The following is a 25,468-nucleotide window of genomic DNA, read 5'->3' on the forward strand; positions in this document are numbered from 1 at the left end:
ATTCCCTCTTAATTCTCCCTTGTTCAACCTTTGGAACATCACTTGTCTTCTACCCGAAACAATTGATTAAGCAGAATTGGGGGCAGGCCCAGAGAAATTTTAACTAGCCCATAACCGCCTGAAGAAGCATTATAATCAGGGGAGGTGACTCTTTCAGATTAAGCCAGAACACAGGATCTTCTTCCAAAATTTTAATCCCTTGTGAAACTCAACAGGAGCTGGCTCTAATAAGCTCATCCCCATGATTTCTAAGCCAATGTAGGTTCTGAGGGTTTCGAGTCCGTAAACCTTCTGGTGCATCACCCCTAGACTGGGAAAACTTTGAGGGTCCATGTTAGCCCAATCAGGAGCACTAATTGGGTCCACCTAATGGGCACCTGTAGAGAGGAGCAGGGAGCAGTGTGTTTGTCTGTAGTGGGGGAGTTTGAGCTGTGTTGGCTCATTCTTGTTTTTACATCTTTGCCAACCGGTGCAATCTATCTCTGTCTAGTTGGCAGGTGGTGCTTCGGTCACCTGTTAGTTGAGCCGCCTCCTTCACGTCTGCTGTGCAGCGAGCTACCTTAATTTAAGTATTAACTGTATTTTTATTACTTGTCACTTCTTCTTCCGTGTGTTTTTGCTTTTAGGAAGCTTTAATTGTTGAGTGCTAGTAATAGTGTTCCATAGATTTCGTGTTTGTTTTGAATACAGTCAGAGAGAGTCCCTTTAGTCAGACACAGTAGTGCTAGTGTTTGTCTTGAATACAGTCCAGAGACAGGTAGTGCTATTTTCATTGTTTTCTACAAGAAGTGGCTACCAATCACAGTTTAGTCAACAATCAGCCGCCTTTAGTGAATTAGCAGTCTAGTTAAAAGTTGATTAACTCTCTCCAGTAAATTGATTCCTTAGGATGGATAGGATGTGTGACTGCTGTGTACGGACGCAGGAGGAGCTGGCCACTGTTCGCGAACAGCTGTGCGTGTTGATGGTCGCGGTCAGCCGTCTTCAGGCTGTTGCCTCGGAGTGTATCGGCAGTGGGGAGTGTGGTGCATCGCATGGTACACCCCAGGTGTTACAGCTTCACCCACTGTCCCTGCTGTCGAGACATCTTCGCGGGTACCGGGCGCAGTTGGGCCACCCTCTCCCCAAGGGGAGTGGCAGGTTCAGCGGCGTTCGCGGCACACGAGGCGGAGGGTAAATGTGGAGGCTGGCCGTGTGGCATGGCCTGCTCTGCCTGTGAGTGGACATGTGGCTGCTCCTTCAGCAAGGTCCGAGCAGGGACACGGGGGGAGGGGTTTATTAGTTATTGGGAGCTCCAACGTTAGGCGGGTGATGGAGCCCCTTGGGGAGATAGCGGAAAGGTCAGGGAAGAAGGCCAGTGTTCAGTCTGTCTGCTTGCCGGGGGGTCTCATCTGAGTTGTGGAGGAGGCCCTGCCGGCGGCGATAGGGAGCACTGGGTGCACCTGACTGCAAATTGTTGCTCATGTTGGCACCAATGACTCCTGCCGTCTGGGTTCAGAGGTCATCCTCAGTTCGTACAGGCGGTTGGCGGAAATGGTGAAGGCGGAAAGCCTCGTTCGCGGGGTGGAATCGGAGCTACCTACTTGTAGTATCGTTCCCAGAACCAATCGCGGTCCTCTGGTTTGGAGCCAAGTGGAAGGCTTAAACCAGAGGCTCAGGCGATTCTGCGGAGATCTGGGGTGCAAATTTCTCAACCTCCGCTATCGGATGGAGAAATGTATGGTCCCCCTGAATAGGTCAGGCGTGAACTACACGCCGGAAGTGGCTACAAGGGTAGCGGAGTACGTGTGGAGTGCACATGGGGGTTTTTTAGGTTAGAGAATTCCCTCCCTAGGCCCGACAAGACGCCTCCTGAGACGCGGCAAGGTAGGAGTAGGCAAAATGCAACAGGGAATAACAATATTAATGTGCTAATAGTAAACTGCAGGAGCGTCTATAGAAAGGTCCCAGAACTGCTCTCATTAATAAACGGTCACAACTCCCATATAGTACTAGGGACAGAAAGTTGGCTGAAACCAGACGTAAACAGTAATGAAATCCTAAACTCAGATTGGAATGTATACCGCAGAGACAGGCTGGACAGTGAAGGGGGAGGTGTGTTTATAGCGATTAGAAGTGCAATAGTATCGAAGGAAATTGACGGAGATCCGAAATGTGAAATGATTTGGGTGAAGGTCACGCTTAAAGCAGGCTCAGACATGGAAATTGGATGTCTCTATGGGCCCCCTGGCTCAGCAGCTGTTGTGGCTGAGCACCTGAAGGATAATTTGGAAAATATTTCGAGTAGATTTCCCCACCATGTTATAGTTCTGGGTGGAGATTTTAATTTGCCGGATATAGACTGGGAGACTCAAACGTTCATAACAGGTGGCAGGGACAAAGAATCCAGTGAAATTTTTTTAAGTGCGTTATCTGAAAACTACCTTGAGCAGATAAACAGAGAACCGACTCGTGGCGATAACATATTAGACCTTCTGGTGACAAACAGACCCGAACTATTTGAAACAGTTAACGCAGAACAGGGAATCAGCCATCATAAAGCGGTTACAGCATCCATGATTTCAGCCGTAAATAGAAATATTAAACAAGGTAGGAAGATTTTCCTGTTTAGCAAAAGTGACAAAAAGCAGATTACAGAGTACCTGACGGCTCAACACAAAAGTTTTGTCTCAAGTACAGATAGTGTTGAGGATCAGTGGACAAAGTTCAAAACCATCGTACAATATGTGTTAGATGAGTATGTGCCAAGCAAGATCGTAAGAGATGGAACAGAGCAACCGAGTTAGAAAACTGCTGCGGAAGCAAAGTGAACTTCACAGCAAACATAAACATAGCCAAAGCCTTGCAGACAAACAAAAATTACGGGAAGCGAAATATAGTGTGAGGAGGGCTATGAGAGAGGCGTTCAATGAATTCAAAAGTAAAGTTCTATGTACTGACTTGGCAGAAAATCCTAAGAAATTTTGGTCTTATGTCAAAGTTGTAGGTGGATCAAAACAAAATGTCCAGACACTCTGTGACCAAAATGGTACTGAAACAGAGGATGACAGAATAAAGGCCGAAATACTAAATGTCTTTTTCCAAAGCTGTTTCACAGAGGAAGACTGCACTGTAGTTCCTTCTCTAGATTGTCGCACAGATGACAAAGTGGTAGATATCGAAATAGACGACAGAGGGACAGAGAAACAATTAAAATCGCTCCAAAGAGGGAAGGCCGCTGGACCTGATGGGATACCAGTTCGATTTTACACTGAGTACGCGAAGGAACTTGCCCCCCTTCTTGCAGCAGTGTACCGTAGGTCTCTAGAAGAGCGTAGCATTCCAGAGGATTGGAAAAGGGCACAGGTCATCCCCGTTTTCAAGAAGGGACGTTGAACAGATGTGCAGAACTATAGACCTATATCTCTAACACTGATCAGTTTAGAATTTTGGAACACGTATTATGTTCGAGTATAATGACTTTTCTGGAGACTAGAAATCTACTCTGTAGGAATCAGCATGGGTTTCGAAAAAGACGGTCGTGTGAAACCCAGCTCGCGCTATTCGTCCACGAGACTCAGAGGGCCATAGACACGAGTTCACAGGTAGATGCCGTGTTTCTTGCCTTCCGCAAGGCGTTCGATACAGATCCCCACAGTCATTTAATGAACAAAGTAAGAGCATATGGACTATCAGACCAATTGTGTGATTGGATTGAAGAGTTCCTAGATAACAGAACGCAGCATGTCATTCTCAATGGAGAGAAGTCTTCCGAAGTGAGAGTGACTTCAGGTGTGCCGCAGGGGAGTGTCATAGCACCGTTGCTATTCACAATATACATAAATGACCTTGTGGATGACATCGGAAGTTCACTGAGGCTTTTTGCAGATGATGCTGTGGTGCATCGAGGGGTTGTAACAATGGAAAATTGTACTGAAATACAGGAGGATCTGCAGCAAATTGACGCGTGGTGCAGGGAATGGCAACTGAATCTCAATGTAGGCAAGTGTAATGTGCTGTGAATACATAGAAAGATAGATCCCTTATCATTTAGCTACAAAATAGCAGGTCAGCAACTGGAAGCAGTTAATTCCATAAATTATCTGGGAGTACGCATTAGGAGTGATTTAAAATGGAATGATCATATAAAGTTGATCGTCGGTAAAGCAGATGCCAGACTGAGATTCATTGGAAGAATCCTAAGGAAATGCACGCCGAAAACAAAGGAAGTAGGTTACAGTACGCTTGTTCGCCCACTGCTTGAATACTGCTCAGCAGTGTGGGATCCGTACCAGGTAGGGTTGATAGAAGAGATAGAGAAGATCCAACGGAGAGCAGCGCGCTTCGTTACTGGATCATTTAGTAATCGTGAAAGCGTTACGGAGATGATAGATAAACTCCAGTGGAAGACTCTGCAGGAGAGACGCTCAGTGGCTTGGTACGGGCTTTTGTTAAAGTTTCAAGAACATACCTTCACCGAAGAGTCAAGCAGTAAAGCAGTATGTTGCTCCCTCCTACGTATATCTCGCGAAGAGACCATGAGGAAAAAATCAGAGATATTAGAGACCACACAGAAGGATACCGACAATCCTCCTTTCCACGAACAATACGAGACTGGAATAGAAGGGAGAACCGATAGAGGTACTCAGGGTACCCTCCGCCACACACCGTCAGGTGGCTTGCGGAGTATGGATGTAGATGTAGATGTAGTTCCTTGCAGCAGCTTGTTGACAACAACGACAGGTAGTTGGTCACAGTCAGGGAGAGGGGGCGGTGGGGGGGGGGGGGGGGGGTCTGAGCCTTTTCATATGTTCTGTGATTATTATGTATGATTTATATGTTTGCTTGTTTTCTGTCGGACTTCCAAGCTGTTCACAGCATTTGGAGGCACTGCTCTGGGGTGTTATTTGTTATCTGCTGGTCTACCAGGCGTAGCCTCCGTGCATCGTCTGTGTACATGGGTATGGGCGGCATGTTACTTCCCGTCTCACCATAGCCTTCGATGCATTATGGCATCTTGGCTTGTTGTGGCATCCCACTTCAGTTGAGTTTCTATCTCTTAGCAATAGGACATTAATTTATCCAGTAGTGCTTCTTATTCTAAACCACCTTCTTCAGACCTGGCGTGCCATACCTGCACCTTCCATGGTTTCCCTGTCTGAAGTTTAGTTTTTAATGTTATAGTTTAATATTGCAGTAATGGTCAATTGTTAAATGGTATTTTATTGTTTTTCCACATCAGTATCTTGCAAATATGTTTTCAGAATTATGTGATTCAGTTTTGGCCAGTGTTATAAAAAAAATATTTTTTATTTATTTATATTGAACCTATTTGTGTGTTGTTTAGCTGTAAATCTGAACTGAAGAGTTTCCATTTTTAGTGTATGTTTGAAGAATGCTATTTATGTATGGGGTAAGATGGAGTAAGAGAATTCAGAAGAAACGTTTCTGCCAGGCAGCCTTCTCTGATTGATCAAATATACTTTCAGAATTATGTGACTCAACTTTGGCCAGTGTTTTTTGCCAGGCAGCTGAATTATAAAATTTATCTGTGCAATAAAATATTGTTGGACTCTTGTGAAGTAACAAATGACTTCTGATAAATGGCCTGCATCTTTCCATACCCATTCAGTTGCTCCTTTATCAGGGGTGTCCACTGATATTTCACACACTTACCTAAAATTCTCCCAATAAACCAAAGTTGGCCATTCACCTTCCCTACTACAATCCTTACATGCTCTTTCCATTTCCTATTGCTTTACAGAGTTACACCTAGATATTTAAGCGACATAACTGATGATGTATTCGAACATTAAGGGTTTGTTTTTCCTTAACATCTGCAATTAATTACATTTTTCTATGTTTAGAGCTATCTGACATTCATCAGACCAACTAGAATTGTCTAAGCCATCTTGTATTCTCCTACAGACATTCATCTTCAATGCCTTCCAATATACCACAGTATCATCAGCAAAGAGCCGCAGACCACTACTTACCCTGTCTGCCGTATCATTTACATATATGTCCTATCACACGCCCTTAGGGCACCCCTGATTCTACTCTTGTCTCTGATGAAAACTCATGGTCGAGGGACAACATACTGTGTTCTGTTACTTAAGAAGTCATCAAGCCACTCGCATATCTAGGAACCTGTTCCATATTCTTGTAGCCTCTTTAATAGTCAGCTGGGTGGCACTGTGTCAAGATGCTTTTTGGAAGTCTAGGACTATGGAATCTGGCTGTTGGCCTTCATCTATAGTTCGCAGAATATCTTGTGAGAAAATATCAACCATAGTGCACAAACAATGCTTTATAAAACTGTGCCGATTCGGGGAACGAAAGCTTTTTACCTTCAAGGAAATTTATTATATTCAAACCAAGAATATACTCAAGGATTCTCCAGTAAACTGTAATTTCACGGGTCTGTTCTTTTACCCTTCTTATATACAGCAGTCACCTGCACATTTTTCCAGTTGCTTATGACTTTGCGCGGGTGAGAGATACATGATAAATGCAGGCTAAGTGAGGGGCCAATGCTGTAGAGTACTCTTTGTAAAACTTAATTGGGATTCCATGAGGAACTGGCAACTTCTTTGCTTTCAAATGTTTCAGTTGCTTCTCTATGCCACAGATGCTTACTGCTAAGTCCTCCATATGGGAGTCTGTGTGATGGTCTGTTTGTATTATTTTGCTGCATGAACCATTTCTTAAATGTTAAAGTTAAAACGTCCCTTTTGCTACCTTCTATTGCCACACCAGATTGGTCATTGAGTGACTGGATAGAAGCTTTAGAACCAGTTAGCAACTTTATGTAGGACCAGAATTTTCTCAGGCTCTTGACAAGATCTATTGCTAAGGTGGTGGTCATTGTTAGCTTTGCACATTGACGTTTTTAAAAGATGCACAAATTTCTGTTAATTTTGCCTGTGGTCATTTGCACATTCTCTTTTGAGGTGAGAAGGCAACAGTCTTTGCTTCCTGAGCATTTTTCATTAACCATTGTTAAATCACAGTGGTCCTTTCCATCCTTAATCCATTTACTTGGTACATACTTCTCCAGAGTATGATTCACAGTCTGTTTATCTGTTTGTTTATACTTTGTCCCTAATTCCTCTACATCCATCATACTGCCACTAAATGAGGTCAGTTCATTGTCTAATTGGGACGTTAATAATGTCTGTATGTTCTTTCTAATAGAAATACTCTCCCAACCCTCTTGACTGCTTTATTAACTTTAGTAACCAAAGCCATGGCAATAACATCATGATCACCTCTCTCAATACTGATGCTGTTGATTAGAGCAGGACTGTTCGTAGCTACGAGGTGTAAAATATTTCCATGGCATGTGGGCTGACAAGCTAGCTGCTCAAAACAGTTTTTGGAAAACTGTGTTCAAAAGAACAAGACTTTTGTCTGTAGACACAGCAATGAATCCATAGATGTCCCACTCTGTATTCGATAGGTGAAAGTTGGTTCCAACTAATATTGGATGATCTGGGTATTTCTGCACTATTGACCATAGACTTAATGTCTATGACTAAAACCATTAGAGAGGAGTAAGGTGGCCACTAAAAACATGTGACAAGTAACCCGATTTTCCCTGTTATACATAACCAGATAACTTCACGCCAAATTCAACGTCAGTAGAGAGAAAATTTTTGTAAACTGCAATTCACAGACTCCCTCCTACAGTGCATAATCCATCTCTCTGATATATGTTGCACGAATTACTAAATATCTCAGCTTTCTACTTCAGATTTCAACCAACTCTTGGTCCTGAGAACAATCTGAGCATGAGAAGTTTCCAGGAAGGAAGTAAATTTGGGAACTTTGTTACTAATATTTCACCAATTTACACATACAATTTTGACAGTCAAAGTGTCTACTCTGAATGCAGACTGATTTTGCAATCTGGAAGTCATCTGACAACTATTCACCTGAGAACCTCAACCTGTCACCTAGCCTGAAAGAACACCATGTTCTACTCTGCTACCACAGATGCTGCTTCCTTTTTGTAGTGCCCCCTGACCTGTCAATGGAAGTCCTAATATTACCCCACTGATAACACATGTCCAGAACTCTGCAGCCATGACCATCAGAGTGTCGACAAAACCTTTGGTTGAAATCCTCCACATTGCTCCAAACTTGCAGATGGCTGGCTGCACCCTGTGTGCTCAATAGCTACAGGCTAGGCCTCCTCCACATCACACCTAACTTTGGAGCATCTGATAACTAGGAAATCCATTCCCCACATGCCTGCTTGGACCCTGCTGGAAGAATAGCCACCAGTCCACTTGCAGGATGAATGGGTGAGGCCAGATGGTCAGCCTCCACACTGGATTGGCCCTCCGTCTCAAGGAACACCAACATGTTACCATCGACTACTCGTCTTCCTGTGAGGGCAGATCCTTTGTCTTGGGTACACTGGGAGGTGCCTTGGCAGCAGAGCTCATGTGAGAAACGAACACCACCTGAGGTGCCTCGTGCAGTGCATCATATTCTCTACCAGATTTTCACCACGAGGCAGCAGCCTGAAGACGACTGATTATAGCTAAAAGCACATTCAACAGTTAACAAACTGTGGCCAGCTACTCCTGCATCCATACACAGCATGGACACATCCATCCCATTTCAGTATTACAAACTTAAGAACTATCTATAAAAGCAGAGACAGAAATCCAGATATACAATTTGCTAACCTCCTGACATGGCACCAATGGAGGTTGAGGCCTTATGAGCCGTGAAGCTGGCTGTCCAGCACAAATGAAAACTACGCTACAGACTGCCTGGTAACACTTTAGTTATGTAAATGCAAGAATGAAACTCTCAGACAGAAAAAAAGCACTGAATTTAATAACTATATTACTAAGAAATCAGAGAAGAAGCTAAATATGTAATTTGCTCTTTCCAGGTGTGCATCAGATGGCTGTAGGAACCTGACTGACACACACTAGGCTCAAAATGAAAAATTCCTCGCTCTTCACAAACAAGTGAATGAATAGTGAACTACAGATTGCCTGAATTTAGACTTAGTTACAAAATGAAAGAATAAACCACTTAAATAGAGAAAAAAACACACATTAAATTTAAGGACTATACTACTAAGAGAACACAGAACAGCGAAGTATGTAACTTGCCATTTCTAGGTGTATACCAGATGGCATTTGGGAAACACGAATGCCTGAACAGTTTCTTCTTGTTTTAACCTCTTTACAACATCTTTTCTATAGTTGTTTACATCTACATCTACACACTGCATACCACCATGATGAGCATGGTAGATGGTACGTTGCCATTCCATTCACAGTAATTATTCTAATCTTATCCTCACGATCCTTTTGTGAGCAATACGTAGGAGATTGTAGTTTATTCCTAGAGTCATCATTTAAAGCTGGATCTTTAAACTTTGTTAATAGACATTCTCAGGGTAGTTTACGTCTATCTTCAAGAGGCTTCCAGTTCAGTTCCTTCAGTATCTCCGCAACACACTCCCAAGGATCAAACAAACTTGTGATCATTCGTGCTGCCCTTGTCTGTCTATGTTCAATACCCCCGTTAGTCCTATTTGGTACCATTATTCTAGAATCAGTTACACAAATGATTTGCAAGGAATCTACAGACTGATTGCACTTTCCCAGTATTCTACCAATAAGCCGAAGCTGACTGCCTGCTTTACCCATGACTTAGCCTATGTGATCATTCCATTTCATCCCTACAAATTTTTATGTCCAGGTATTTGTATGAGTTGGCCAATTCCAACAGCACCTTTCTGATGTATAGTCATTGGATACCATGTTCTGTGAAGTGCACAGTTTTAAATGTTTTGAATATTTAAAGGAAGTTTGCCAATCTTTGCATCACTTTGAAATCTTATCAAGATTTGACTGAAAATTTATGCAGCTTCTTTCAATAGTACTTCAATAATAATAACTGCATCACCTGCAAAAATCCTGAGGTTACTATCAGAACTGTCTGCATGGTCAATAACATACAACATGAACAGCAAGTGCCCCAACACACTTCCCTGGGGCACACCTGAAGTTACCTCTACATCTGACAATAATTCTCCATCCAAGATGATATACTGCGTCCTCCCTACCAAAAAGTCTTCGGTCCAGTCACAAATTTAACTTGATACCCCATACAATCTTAGTTTTGACAATAAGCATAGGAGTGGCCCCAAGTCAAATACTTTCCAGAAATCAAGAAATACTGCATCTACATGACAGCCTTGATCCAAGACTGTCAGTATGTCATGTGAGAAAAGTGCAAGTTGGATTTTGCACGATTGATGTTTCCAGAATTTATGCTGATTGGCATTGAGGAGGTCATTCTGTTCAGTTAACTCATTATGTTTGGTTCAGAATATGTTCTAAGATTCTACAACAAATCCATATGAAGGATACTGGGCAGTAGCTTCGTAGATCACTTCTACTACCCTTCTAGTAGATAGGTGGGACGCGTGCTTTTTTCCAAGAACTGGGTATGGTTTTTTGTTTAAGGGATCTACTGTAGATTACAGAAAAGGGGGGGGGGTCTAACTCAGTCACAAATTCAGTATAGAATCTGACAGGAATTTCATCCAGCCTTCGAACTTGGTTCAATTTTAATGATTTCAGCTGTTTCTCAGCACCACAGACACTAATACTTATTTCTTTCATCTTTCCAGTGGTACATTGATTAAACTGGACAATTCTCCTGGGTTTTCCTTTGTAAAGGAACAATTGAAAATGTAGTTAAGCATTTCAGCTTTTGCTTTACTACCCTCATATTCAGTCCCTGTCTCAGATCACAACTGAGTGGACACTAACTTTGGTGCCACATATGATCAAAATTTCTTTGGGTTTAATGAAATATCATTTGACAGTATTCTGCTATGTTAGTTACTGATGGCATCACACATTGTCCTCTTGACAGACAAATGAGTTTCATTTAGCATCTCACTACCTATAGCACTAGACTTTGTTTTATACCTATTATTTAGTAATTTCTGTTTTCTTATAAGTTTTTTACAGTGAGTGTATACTACAGAGGGTCCCTCCCATTACTGGATACATATCTGTCCAGTTCATGATCAATTATTCTTTTAAACTTGAGGCATAGTTGCTCTACATGCTTCTGCCCTGTGCTGAAAGTTTCAAGTTCCTCATTGAGATATGACACTACTGATTTTGTTATCTAGTTTACTGAACATATGTATTTCTTTCTGCTTGTTTTAGTCATCCTTTGTACTTTGGTAATCATTGTTGCTATTACAACTGTGTCATGGTCACTGATACCAGTTTCAATGTGGACATCCTCAAAGCGGTCAGGTCTATTTGTTGTCACTAGATCCAGGATATTTCCATCATGAGTGGTGTTCCTAACTACCAGTTCTAGGTAGTTTCCAGAGAAGGTATTTGGTAATGTTTCACAGGATGTGTTATCATGCCCACCCCAAGCAAAACTATAATTTTTCCAATTAATTATTGGACAATAGTGTCTCCACCTCTGATTACAGTATGTTTGTGGAACTTATGTACAAGTGAACTGAGCCTTTCTATAAAATTTTCATTTACATCAAGAGATGAGTGTTGTGGGAGATAGAAGGATCCAGTTACCATTTTATGCCCCCCCCCCCCCTCCCCCGATACTTAGTCTTGCCCAAACAGTCTCACATGCAGCTTCAGTGTATATCTTGTGGATTTGAGCTTTTTGTCTACTGCTTTAGCTTATCATCATCAGAAAAACCATTCAGAACTTGATAAACAGTGATGTCAAGTATTTCTGTCTGAGTTATAGATACATTAACATTTATATTCTGAAATAAGAAATTATTCTGATGGGAAAATTTACTGAATAGGCAAGATTCAGTGTGGCCATTTAATTTTGCAGACCAGATCTTCCACCTGTGTGTGCCAGAAAATTAACACTTAAGTCTTATAGTGTCATGTTTGAAAATGTACACTAGAAGTGAGTCAGTCTGCTTAAAAAAAAAAAAACTGGAGATACCATGAACACTGTCACAATAGCTAAAAATGATTAATGTACACTTTCACAATATATAATTATTTACACATAATTCTTTAGTAAACATTTCCACAAAATGTTGTTCTAAACAAAAACAGTTTACATAAGTTGACTAAAAGTGATGCTGTTCTCGGCAGATAACAACATCACCTTTTTTTTTAGTTTCAACAAAATGAAATTGCTAAATCAAAACTGTTAATCATTAGTTCTTCAATATCACATGTGACAAGCATACTTACTTCATCCATGTGTTTGCACTGTCCATTCAGTGCCATCAGAACATTGTGGTGATGTCTTAATTCTGGACACTCATTAAATGGAACAACAGAAAGAAACACAGTAGTTTTGTTTAAATGTATATTGTAACTTAAAATCTGACCATGTATCAACAAGTGACATACAGTACACGTTTACACACTAACATATGGAGATCTCTCTCCCTCAACAAACAAATGAACTCATCACAGTGGCAACAAAGTTCTTCCGAGCTATTTCATTAACACATGCAACCACATTGTGTTTTCTTCAAACAGACTTGGCTGTTAAGATTCAAGTTCAAGTGATTCTTCTGGCAATCACTTTTTTATTTGTACGAAATATAGGATAGTTTGTTTACGACTTCTTCCAGTTTCAACATTCTGTACACAACAATCACTATGGTTTCCATCACTGTCTTAATTTTAATTATTACATTTTTATATTAGTTATAATCAAAGATTTTATTCTGACTAGATTATTAGAATGAATGGCCGAAGAAAGAGGAATTACAATGATGCCTCAGAATTTAATTCCTCATAAAAAGATAAAGTAATACTGAACACAAATGTTAAACACCTGTCTCTCAAGAAATGAGAGATTTTAGTCCAAGGTTAGTCTACAAATCAAAGTTATTTCTCAATCTAAATTGCTACTAATAAAATTGTGCAGAATCTATTGTACATGTCAGTTTACTTCTTTTATATTTCACAACAAATGAAATATGACTTCTTCTAATCACATTACTATCACCAAAATAACCAAAAATTAAGGAAATTTTAAGGGGGCAAAATTTATAAAAGTGAAGGCACTGGTGCCAGCAAGTGAAATTTACACAAACCAAATCTTTAAAGAGTGACAGAAAACAACACAGTAAATAAGAAAATGATCCACTCACTTTTTTTTCTATGCCACATATCAATATCTGACTCCGAAGCTGAAGGCTCAAACTGTATTACTAATACAACTGCTAAATGCAGAAAAATGGCTCTTACATTAACTAAACATGCCACAGCTCACTTGTGGTATTATATCTGAAACAACTGTTTTCCATGTATAATTATCAGTCTACTTTTTCATTTTTCCATTTAAAAATAAAGAAGGCACAGACAGAAAGAAGAAGACATTTTTTAAGTCAGCTGTTTCTAGGAACTAAGCTTCATAATACTATTAACAACACAAATGATGTCACTTTCTGTAACTTTTTCCTATAGAGAAACAGATTTATTCAGTTTATCTTGCCGAGAAACAAGTAAATAAGTGAATGACATCCTCTAAGAAGTAAGTGATGTGCCAACTCATGATACAGTAGATAAACACATTACACAACTATTTAAAGTTTTCCATCGCTTCAAAAGTGACAAATGGAGAACTTGGAAATGAAGGGCATGTAAAGTCACATTTTTCCACATGGGGAGTAAATAGCATTTGTCTTCCAAGGCCATCGGAATGTGGAAAGACTTAAAATGACCATTATTCATATTTTCAGAAATTGTTCTGTCCTCTTTTAAAATGATCACAATAATAATATTAGCAATTTTTATGAAATGGTGGTGATCAAAAAGTTTCAATGGTACTGTGTTTTGGTATGTAAGCCTTTCTTCATATATCACATAGTTGTCTCCATGGAATAAGGCTTTGTGGGAGGACAAGGGAACAGTTACTTACAGAAAATAGTATTACACTTCAATAAAGATATTAACCCCAACTTCTAAATGAGTAAAAAAGTCAGTACTTACACCAAACTCAGTTAATGTACCTACGTAGTTAACTGTCTACAAATGTTACTCTATAATGGATAGCTGCCGATTCCAAGGTTCTTCCAAGTCAGATTTATATAATTTCAGGGCATTTTCTGTGTACTCTTCAAACTTGTAATTAACAGTTGTGATCTGTCCTGTTCGATGGAAATGTTTTCTTCCAATTCCCATCAGGTAAATTTTTGCATGCTAGTTCACTCCCTATGTTCTCCATTTGTATACTTTCTGGCACAGATGTCTGATTTTTAAAAACATAAGATAACACTAAACTCCATCTAGTGTAATGTCTCACTCATTTATCCAATCTCTATACTCATTTTTAATTTTTTTGTTTTGATTTGCAACTGTATTCATCATCATATTACAAATAGAAAATATAGTCAGCTACACACACACACACACACACACACACACACACACACACACACACACACACACACACACACACGAGTTTCAAGCATATTGGAAGGAATACAATTATTGTATTGTTACAAAACTGCATTCTGAAAAAATACTGAAATACGGTTGCATATGTGAAATTGGGCATTGAGAGAGAGAGAGGAGTGGGGGGAGGGGGGGAGCAAATATAAGAAAGGTATAGATTAAATACAAATGGAATGGAAGTTGAGAAGGGACAACAATGGATGAGAAGTGGATAAGGAAAGATGACAAACAAGCAGTGCGCAAATTCTAAAAGGAAAGGTAACTAACTTTTTTTTGGGACAGTGAATAGATTAAATAGCTATGTGTTCCACACTGTCAACTGTTTTGTGCCAATTTCACCTATGAACTTAAAAATTTCAGTAAAACATATAATACATAACATAATTCACATTACATTTGGCATTGAAGTATTCATGATTGTAACCTTACAGTCTATCACTTACGTCTATATCAATTAGAAACTGTGAAAAAATTTCTTTACTTTTCTATGTACAAATCTACAAAAGTAAAAACAATATTGACTGTATTAAAGAATGTGGGCTGCTACAAATAAATGTGAAGATATGACACAAATACTGTTAGTAAAAATAGTTATTACATGGCCATTGCTTTCTGACATGAAGACTTTTTAAAGGTGATAATAAAATTATCATGCTTATGCAGTTCATCATAGTTTGTAGTTCTAAAGTGAAATTAATAAAGGTTAAGTGAAGAAAATAGCTGTACTTTCTATTATTAATTTCATAGTTCTCCACAATGATTACATAATGACATTTACCAAAGAGAATACTGCAATTACCACATCTAACCATCCCAGACACACGTTTAACAGTCTTATGAAATCACTAACAGCTGTTGAAACAAGAACCTTTATCATTGTGTGTGTGTGTGTGTGTGTGTGTGTGTGTGTGTGTGTGTGTGACACAGGAAGAGGGAGGAGGGAGAGGGAGGGAGAGAGGGAGGGAAGGGGCAATACTGATGTAAACTATAGAAAGCATCAACTAATTCAAACCATAGCAAGCCATACCATAGTGATTGTGTCAAGAACATGCAAGTAAATAAAAAAAATGAGAGATTTATCAATATCAACAAAACTTTCAACAACTCTATCAAAGCAATTAATCGGGTGCATATTAGTGGCACATACTTTACACAATACCTTCAATGCCGGAAATGACTAGTTACATTGCACAGAGTACCAGAGTACTGGTACGACGTCCATCATCAAAAAATCCAGTGGGTTTTTCTCATAACTGAACTCTATAGAATAAAGATGTCAACGCAACAAATACTCAAGACAATGGGGGAATAAAACTCCACAATGAGGTAACATCAGAAAATTCTTCTTTGTGTCTAGAGACACTTTGAAAAAAACAGATGAAAGGCAATACAACTTTTATATAATTTTTTTCTCTCTCTCTATTTGCTATGAAGTGTATAATATTTCCCAGTGACATTATGCCCTAGTATTATTAGAACTATGCTCAGCACTGTTATTAATCTGCTTATGGATTTCAACAAGATACAGTCAACAATATAAAATGCTCTACAAAAATTTTTTAAAAATCAGTAAGGAACAAGAAGTCTTTTTTGGTAGTCGATGATGAAATTTACTCAGAGCTAACGGTGCAATACAAGTAACTTTTCTGCACTAAAGAACATAGCTTACATGTGAAAAATTTTATTTCCAGAAACATTTAAAGTGTTTTCCAGATACATGAATATTAACACACTGAGTGAAAATTGGTGCTGGAGTTAAATTAAGTATATTCAAAGGATTTTAAAGCATTTCTGTTGTAGTAAGGCACTCAAATCTGCAAAACTGGCAAAATTTCCTGAATTTTCTCAAAAGCAAAGACTGAAATGTGTAGGACATCTACATAGCATAACAATTTACTTATACAATTTTACATCTCACATTTCAGTAATGGACAGATTGTCGCATTGATTAGTGTGTCTGAGATGGTTTCTGGGTTCAGTACACAATGAAAATATTTACAATATGGTTACGTGTTAAAACAGTTCTGCCTCTAAAAATACTTTCATAAAATAAAATGAGGTGATGTCACTAAATAAAATATTTTCATTGCATAAAATGTAAATAAACTTAATGACCATTTATCATAACCATGCACTGAACAATCTTGCACAGTTTCTAAAAAGTCACAAAATTTTATATTATGACAGACAAAAGTCTTAAAGAATTATGGCAAAAATAGTGCTTAGAATATTATACCTTGATAAAATTTAAAAATACTGTGCACTTCCATATCAGAAATGCTTGAGACTAGCCAGACAAAAACTGCAGTTCTTAAGAAATAATTCCTCTTAACAAAATGAGAACTCCGTAGTATGTCACAATGAATGGCAAAAACCCTGTCACTGGCACCCAGAGCAAGCCCTCATTTTCTGGATACCAACAGCCCACTGAACTGCTAAAAAACCATTTCATGGCAACCAGCATCTCCAACTTAACCAGGAAAATATGCAAACTTCAAGCCTGCCTGTATTCATGAAAGCAGATACTTTAACACTGTTTCCATTCCATCTCATTTCAGTAACAATACAGCAGAATCACAAGAAACCCATTCTTTCGAAGCACGACATCGCCATTCAAAGAAGATACTTTAAGGGAAATGTCACAACTGGTAAGGCTTTGAAGTGCATTTTGAGAGCCACTGTTGTGGAACGTGACGTCTGATTTCGATTGCTCCACTCCAGTTCACAGCCAAGATGGCAGGCAGGTTCTGTTCTGCATGAAGCATTCTTCACGGCAACAACCTAGAAAAATTCACTGTCAGCAAAAGAATATATCTTTCATCTGATATTATGGGGTAATCTCTGTAAGAAACTAAAAATTATTTAAGGTAAAATGTATTGGCCACTTAACACTGTTGGTTTTTATGCACTTTTAATCAAATATGGAGTGTCACTTTAGTGAACCAAAATTGTAAGAAAAATTGAATTGTGTTATTGTGACAGTGAATAGCATATAAGAAATACATGGCACACCAGCGTGAGATCGCTTGGTCTACATGCATAATGTATATGGACACAGGTATGCAGTATGATGGTTCTGAGTGTGCACTGTGAATGTCTTAATGACGAAGGATAACACAGCTAATACTTTTGGCTTTCATTAATTATGGCTAGATTAGTGGCAAACTAGAGACCAGCCACAGTCATTACAAATTGAAATAGGAGTTGAACAACATCTTTATCATAATTTTGTTTCTACAGAGAATATTTCAGCAGAGAGAAAACATTCAATGGCAGTGCAGGAATGACTGACAACAAGCCACACCACAAGCTAGTGAAGGATTGTTATCTTGTCTTAAGCACCCAAAAAATTCCAACCAGTGCATCACCTTCCAGGCTACAGATATCACAGCTGACTAGGTCACACACATCCCACCCAACTGTGTACAGCATCTGTATGCACAGTGACCTGCCAGACACATCTGCATCCCCACCCCCAAGCACCACCAAACAGAACACAGCGAGTTACATTTTTGGCCTTGACAATGAGTCCTGTCACCTAAACATCTGATATATTTAATATGCAATACTGCAACTCCATCATGTTAATCTTGGGTGACATCCTAGTTAGGAGGTTAGAATAGTAAGTGTATATTTAGTGCATTCCGAACCACCCCCCAGCTGGTGGTCAAGAACACATGGTACGAGTGCACTGGTCAACTAGAGTGGCTGTGATATGCCCTGGAATTTAATCCAACTGGGCACCAACAGTACACTGAACATCTAAGGATTACATAATTACCACAGATCATGGCTCATCGATGGAAGCCAAAGTGGAGTGCCTGATCTCTAGCTGTTTTGCATCCCATACTTCCTTGACAGGGCATAACTCCCTACTAATATCCTACAACAATGAAAACAATCAATTTTGACAAAATAATGTAACTGGATGGATAAATAAAAAATCTACTCAAAGGTGGCAGCAGAACCCACACATAAAAGAAGGTTACGACTAGGCAAGCTTTCCAAACCAGTGGCTCCTCCTTCAAGCAGAAGGGCTAAAGGAAGAGGGCAGAGGGCTAAAGGAAGAGGGCAGAGGGCTAAAGGAAGAGGGGTAAAGGATGAGGGGTAAAGGATGAGGGGTAAAGGATGAGGGGTAAAGGATGAGGGGTAAAGGATGAGGGGTAAAGGATGAGGGGTAAAGGATGAGGGGTAAAGGATGAGGGGTAAAGGATGAGGGGTAAAGGATGAGGGGTAAAGGATGAGGGGTAAAGGATGAGGGGTAAAGGATGAGGGGTAAAGGATGAGGGGTAAAGGATGAGGGGTAAAGGATGAGGGGTAAAGGATGAGGGGTAAAGGATGAGGGGTAAAGGATGAGGACTGGAGAGGTCTAGGAAAAGGAATAGATTTCAAGAAAATCACCTAAAACAATGGGTCTGGGGAGACGGGATGTCTTTCCTTCTCATCGCCTGCAGTAAGTCTCTCCTGAGCCACGGCTCTGAATGACTTTCCTGGAATCTACCCCTTTTCCTACAACTCTCCAGTCCTTTTACCTTCTTTTAAGTGTGTGTTCTGCTGCCTACTAATATTTTGTATGCCACTAGTACAGGAACACCACATCATACAGTAAGTGACAGATTCTTTAGTACGCCCTATATCTGAAAGTTTATGGCATGTCACAAATTTGTCTGAGCACCTATCAGTGCATATATTACTGCTGTGTTTCGTATTTCAAGAGTGGAGAAGACACTATAACTTACACATTTACTATTTCAATTTGGAAATTAAAACTGGGAGGCAAAATTCTAAGTATTATCAATGGAAATATTTCAAAATAGGAAAACGGTTCTGCTTACAGAACTGTTAGATCCTTTCTCATGAATTATCTGAACCACTTTCCAATCTTCCACACCTGTCTTTTCAGTGTGTGTGTGTGTGTGTGTGTGTGTGTGGGGGGGGGGGGGGGGGGGGGGCTTGTTTATTTTTGTAATTTTACAGATATGAATATAGCTCAGATTATGAAAAAGTCAAAAAATTTGTCAACTGCTAAAATTATTTAATGAAACAACATGCTTTGAGGTACAAAATTTGTCCTCAAGTTGCAACGCAATACAAAACATATTTAATGTAAGTACACACAGATATTAACATTGTTTTTTTGAGTTCTGACGTGCTGCGGTCATCTTGTAGTGAAGGAGTAGAAAAACCTAATAAGAGGTCTGTTCAAATAAAATAAGAATTAGTAATCACTCACTCCATTCACACAAAATGGCTGTCTTCTTGTGGTGTTTTCAGTTACCTGCATTGTTATAGTTCCTTGAGCCTTGCTAACCACTGTTCACAAATTTCCAAAGGACACACAAAACACATCACTCCTCATTTTGTTTTTATTATCAGTAAGTCAATACTGGTGTTGTCAGCCAGTTGCAATGTCTCCTCCACAAAGCTATCTTAGCTATCTTACCTCTGATGTTGAAATATATTACCATAAGAGAGAATGATAATGTTATTTTTGAAAATAGTAGTGTAAAAGTTATTTTAAAGGATTACAAATGTATTGGTCGAACACCAACACTAATACATTATCATTTTTACAGATTTTCTATTTTAATAGTATTGAATTAAAGTTGGTGAAGAAATATGGGTTCTTAACATATTGTAATTACATTTAGGATCTCATTTTTCCACTTGAATATTTCAACTTCCTCCAAGATGTCCATTCTTCAGCTCTTCTCAAAAGTACACATTACTTTAAGATGGTTTCTATTGAAACACTGTGTGTTGTTTCATCTATGTTTTTCACTATAGCTGACTTGTTAACATTATCAAGTCTGAAGTATTTGTTGAAGCGAGTGCATCACGTTACTTTATAAATTCCCGATCAGCTAAGTGTGTCAGCTGATTGCGAGATGTCATGTACAGGTTTCTTCCTAAGTTATTGGTGGCGAGAGTTACAAATGTTTCTGTATTGCCACTGCAGCCTGAAGGTGAGGTTTATACCTCTTAACATGTTGATTAATTAAATAATTTATTAGTCAGCATAATTCTGACTGGTAGCAGCAGTCTCTGAGAAACTTTTTCATATTTTTGAAACAGTCCTAATGTCTCTAAATATTTCACACCACATAACACTTACAACCAAAGAGGTGCAAAGAGTGCAGGCACCATTTTGTCTCATTCCAGCAGTAGTGGTATTTTCAAAGGCTGACCACCAAGGCTATGTGGCTGCTAGTTTAAAGCAAGCAGGCAGGGAGTATCATAGTCTACACCTAGGGTTTCCAACCTGTTAGTTTACCTGGGCCACATTCAAAAAAGACAAGTATTTTAATGTAACACACACTGAAGAACCAAAGAAACTGGTACATCTGCCTAATATTGTGTAGGGCTCCCACAAACAAGCAGAAGTGCTCCAACACAACATGGCATGGATTTGACTAATGTCTGTAGTAGTGCTGGAGGGAACTGACACCATAAATTCTGCGGGGCTGTCCATAAATCCTTAACAGTATGAGGGAGTGGATATCTCTTCTCAACAGCACGTTGCAAGGTATCCCAGATATGCTCAATAATGTCTACGGCTGGGGAGTTTGGCGGCCAGCAAAAGTGTTTGAACTTAGAAGAATGTTCCTGGAGCAACTCTCTAGCAATTCTTGACACATGGGGTATCGCATTGTCCTGCTGGAATATCCCAAGTCTGTTGGAATGCACAATGGACATGAATGGTGCAGGTGATCAGACAGGATGCTTACGTACGTGTCACCTGGAATGTTTCCTTCTATTATATTGATATCACCTGTTAGAGTCATATGCAGATGTATAAGGGGTCCCATATCACTCCAACTGGACATGTCCCATACCATTCTGGAGCCTCCACCAGCTTGAGTAGTCCTCTGCTGACATGCAGGGTCCATGGATTCACAAGGCAGTATTCGCTCGATACAATCTGAAACGACTCATCCGACCAGGCAGCATGTGTCCAGTCACTAACAGTCCAATAGTGGTGTCAATGGGCCCAGGCAAGGTGTAAGGTCTTGTGCCATGCAGTCATTGAGGGTACACAAGTGGGCCTCCAGCTCTGAAAGCCCATATCCATGATGTTTCGATGTATGGTTCACACGCTGACACTCGCTGATGGCTCAGCACTATAATCTTCAACAATTTGCAGAGGGGTTGCACTTCTGTCACACTGAATGATTCTCTTCAGTCATCGTTGCTCCTATTCTTGCAGGATCTTTTTCCAGCCACAGCGATGTTGGATATTTGATGTTTTACTGGATTCCTGATATTCACAGCACACTCATGAAATGGTCATAAGGGAAAAATCCCCACTCCATCACTACCTCGGAGATGCTGTGTCCCATCGCTCTTGCACCAACTATAACACCATGTTCAAACTCACTCAAATCTTAATAACCTGCCATTGTAGCAGCAGCAGCAACTGATCTAACAACTGGCTGGACACTTGTTGTCTTATATAGGTGTTGCCAACCACAGCGCCATATTCTGCCCATTTACATATCTGCCTATAACAGTTTCTTTGGCACTTCAATGTACTAAGCACTAACAATAACTGCTGAGAGGGGGGAGGGGGGGGAGGGGGGGGAACCCACAGGACAGACCAACAAGAGAACAGCATCGTTTGATTGTGTAGCGAGAGTTTCAAATTGAAAATATTCAAGTTACCATAACTTTGCATAAGCAATTGTGTGAGAGATGTTCACCTTTTGAGTATCACTGATACTTGCATTCGGCTGCATGTGGCATGTGTATTGGACACCCCTGATCTAGACGGAATGGCAGGCCAGTACTTACCAGTAGGAGGAAAAATCTACGTGGGTGAGTCAAATGAAAACCTTAAATTTGTAATAACAAATCGAAATTTCACGGCGTTATCCTGCAGGTTGGTAAGCGTGCTACAAACAGCGTGCAGAATGGCCTGTAGGTGGCAGCATAGTGCAGATGCACACCTACCGTCGCAGTATCAGTATATAGACGGCCACCCCACTTGTGACTTGCATCAGGGAAGAATAGCGTTCCATTATTCGGTTTTTGCGTAGTGAAGGTGTGACACCTACTGAAATTCATCGACAAATGAAGGTTCAGTACGGTGATGCATGTTTGTCACAGCAGCAAGTCTATGAATGGAGTAGGAAGTTCACAAATGGTGTGACTTCAGTGGAAGATGCTCCTCGTCTAGGTCACGCACAATGAGTTGTGACTCCACAGAACATTGCAGCAGTTGAAGCCATAGTGAAGGAAAACTGCCAAGTGACACTGAATGACATTGCAGCATGTTTACAGATTAGTCATGGGTCAGTACACCACATTGTGCATTATGCGCTTCAGTTCCGCAAATCTGCAAGATGGGTGCCACGGCAGCTGTCTCCTGAAATGAGAGAATGACATGTTGATGCTTGTGAAGAACTTATTCGGCACTTTGAATGAGAAGGTGATGGCTTCCTTCCAAGAATCGTTACTGGGGATGAAACCTGGGTTCACATTCATCAACCAGAAACAAAGAGAGCGGGCAAGGAATGGTGCAGTTCCTCATCACCAAAACCAAAGAAGTTTCGGACAGAACCATCAGCAGAAGTTCCGTTCTGATGAAGAGGTATGCCATGTGGTGTATGAGTGGTTGCGCACACTACCAAAAGAATTTTTTTCTAACAGAATTTATGCACTTTGTAAGTGCTGGAGAACTTGCATTGAGTGTGGGGGATATTATGTTGAAAAGTGATACAGCTTTGTACCACTTCTGCACAATAAATAATACTTAAAAAATATTTAAGGTTTTCATTTGACTCACCCTCGTAAGTACTGCTAATAGACACACACGAAAGTAGAAATTTTTGCTTCTCCTCAGAGAAGAAAGAGGGACAGGTTGGAAAGGGGGTTCAGCTCACTTCAACCACAGGTAAGAGGTTCTGCCTTTGTTCCCTGAGAAAGAAACTAACAGTTCTGCATGCAGAACAGTTTTTATTATTTTGTGTGTGTCTATTGGCAGTACTTAGAATTTTGCCTCCCAGCCAACAAGCATTCTGTCTCTCTATAATTTTACAGGTTTTTTTTTAGATTAATTTCCCATTTGATATAAAATACCTGTAAGTTAAGGTGGCCTTTCCATTCCTGAAACATGAGGCACCGCAGTAATGTGCGCACTGACATGACAGCTATTTGGATATTGTGTGCTGAAAAATCAACCACTTACACTGGGTGGTGTTCATCTACCAACGGCACACAAAAGATTAGTACGAGGATGATACTCAAAGCAATACAGCATGTAAAACAGCTCCCCATGCCAGGAATCACATAATGACTGACTAAATCCATTTTTCATACTACTTCCTCCCTTTCACAATAAGACAATTGTCTTACGTACTCATGTCACCAATTAACACATGGAGATCATTGCAGCCTGCAGTTCTCACCAACAGAAGATGATATTGATGCCTTGACAAATGCTCCTAATCCTGAACTGTTGTAGGAAATGCTACAACCCTAATTAGAATTTAACAACTGTAATGGAGCGGACAGAAGAGTCCCTAGTATAACGCAACTATGCAGACTAAACTGGTTAGAAACATACTAGAGTTATTTGGTATTTTATTTATTTTGCACCACACCATAGTATTTTTAACCAGCGAAAAATGTAATAATATTATGAAACATTCAGAGCCAAGATGTTCCTACTTTCCCTAAGATTTTCCTCAGTAATGAGTAAAGGTGTAGCAACTTCACACGTCTTTTCTTATGTCATGATTGTGTGTTATTTCTATATGTTCCTAACTTCTATGTACCACAAACAACAGTGTTAGAAATAGTTACCAGTGACAATAGCAACTGCTAAGTACTGCCTTAGGTGCGCCTCACAGAGGGGCGACCTCGATGCCACCTTCAGGATGAATAGTAGAAGTTTGCAGCCCGGTTGATGTCATAATCAGCAGCAAGCGCCAACTGAAAGAGGATCAACTCTTACTAAATGCACAGCACGAGGGCACGGAAGCATAAATGCTGTTTACTTTACATACCAGGTTATGTGCGTCATCCAGAATAATCTTTTATAGAAATATTTTTTGAAGATACATTTGGAGTTTTCTTATTTCAGTTAATATTTATTTCTATTGCTAGTTACTTGAGGAAAAAACCATTAAGTTAATCACAGAGTGACACACTTTTCTCAATTGCTACGAGTTCAGCAATTTCGTTTCACCTGCCTTTTTACGTTATATTTTAAAGAAACCCTTATCCCCATCTTTTTCAGTTGGAAGGTTGTCTCCATAATATGTTTTCAGTCGATTTACTCACAGAAAGACAGTCTACCTTTACATTCTACTGACATTATAAAGAGAAACGATATCGTAAAATTGCAGTTAACCTCTTTTGTACTGTGCTGCATTCACGAACTGACTCACAGACCTACGCTTAATACAGCTGCTGTTTCACCAATACTATGTAATAAAGATTGTTCACCAGCTCCAGTTTTTGCTGAACCTAAGTGATTAAAACACACCAGAATTGAACAGTAGGCATACCTGCCAAGGAAAAAATGTGGGCATGCTACACCAGTTTGAATACTTGTCCCACAATATTTCAGTAAAGACACAATTTCCAGGTCATAAGTGTGAGCTGTTCCATTCTTCTGCCTTCTAGTCACTTCACTGAAGCTACAGACTTGCACTTTGATGATCAATATGAGAAGAATGTATGAAAACACAAGACCTAAGTTCTCTCGGGTACTTATAAAAGCAGCTCAGACTACCCAGAAAGAAATGTCTTTAAAGATTTACTAACTCTATATTCAAATTAATGCTTCAGTATTACAAATGTTTTTATTTACCCACCGGAACTTAAAACATAGTGTCAGTAAGTTGGAAGCTGTACAATATCAAACATTCTGCAACTATATAAAACTCTTCAATTATTCTTAGGGTGTTTTTATAAGATATATAGATTTCATTTGTTGGTGATCTCTCTCTCTCTCTCTCTCTCTCTCTCTCTCTCTCTCTCTCTCTCTCTCTCTCACACACACACACACACACACA

At 39.8% G+C, this 25,468-nt stretch overlaps 1 protein-coding gene across 1 annotated transcript in view; it reads right to left on the bottom strand.

Annotated features, from left to right (window-relative positions):
* Positions 1 to 12,331: 12,331 nt before the first annotated feature.
* Positions 12,332 to 25,468, bottom strand: part of LOC124606171 — a 125,403-nt gene continuing 112,266 nt past the window's right edge. The window contains exons 18-19 of the mRNA XM_047138141.1: positions 24,252 to 24,380; positions 12,332 to 17,241 (exon numbers count right to left, since the gene is read on the bottom strand). Coding sequence (XP_046994097.1) covers positions 24,321 to 24,380 — 60 coding nt within the window. The 3' untranslated portion in view covers positions 12,332 to 17,241; positions 24,252 to 24,320. The remainder of the gene's footprint in view (positions 17,242 to 24,251; positions 24,381 to 25,468) is intronic.

This window comes from Schistocerca americana, chromosome 1, assembly GCF_021461395.2.
Source record: "Schistocerca americana isolate TAMUIC-IGC-003095 chromosome 1, iqSchAmer2.1, whole genome shotgun sequence".
NCBI classification, from domain to species: Eukaryota; Metazoa; Arthropoda; class Insecta; order Orthoptera; family Acrididae; genus Schistocerca; species Schistocerca americana.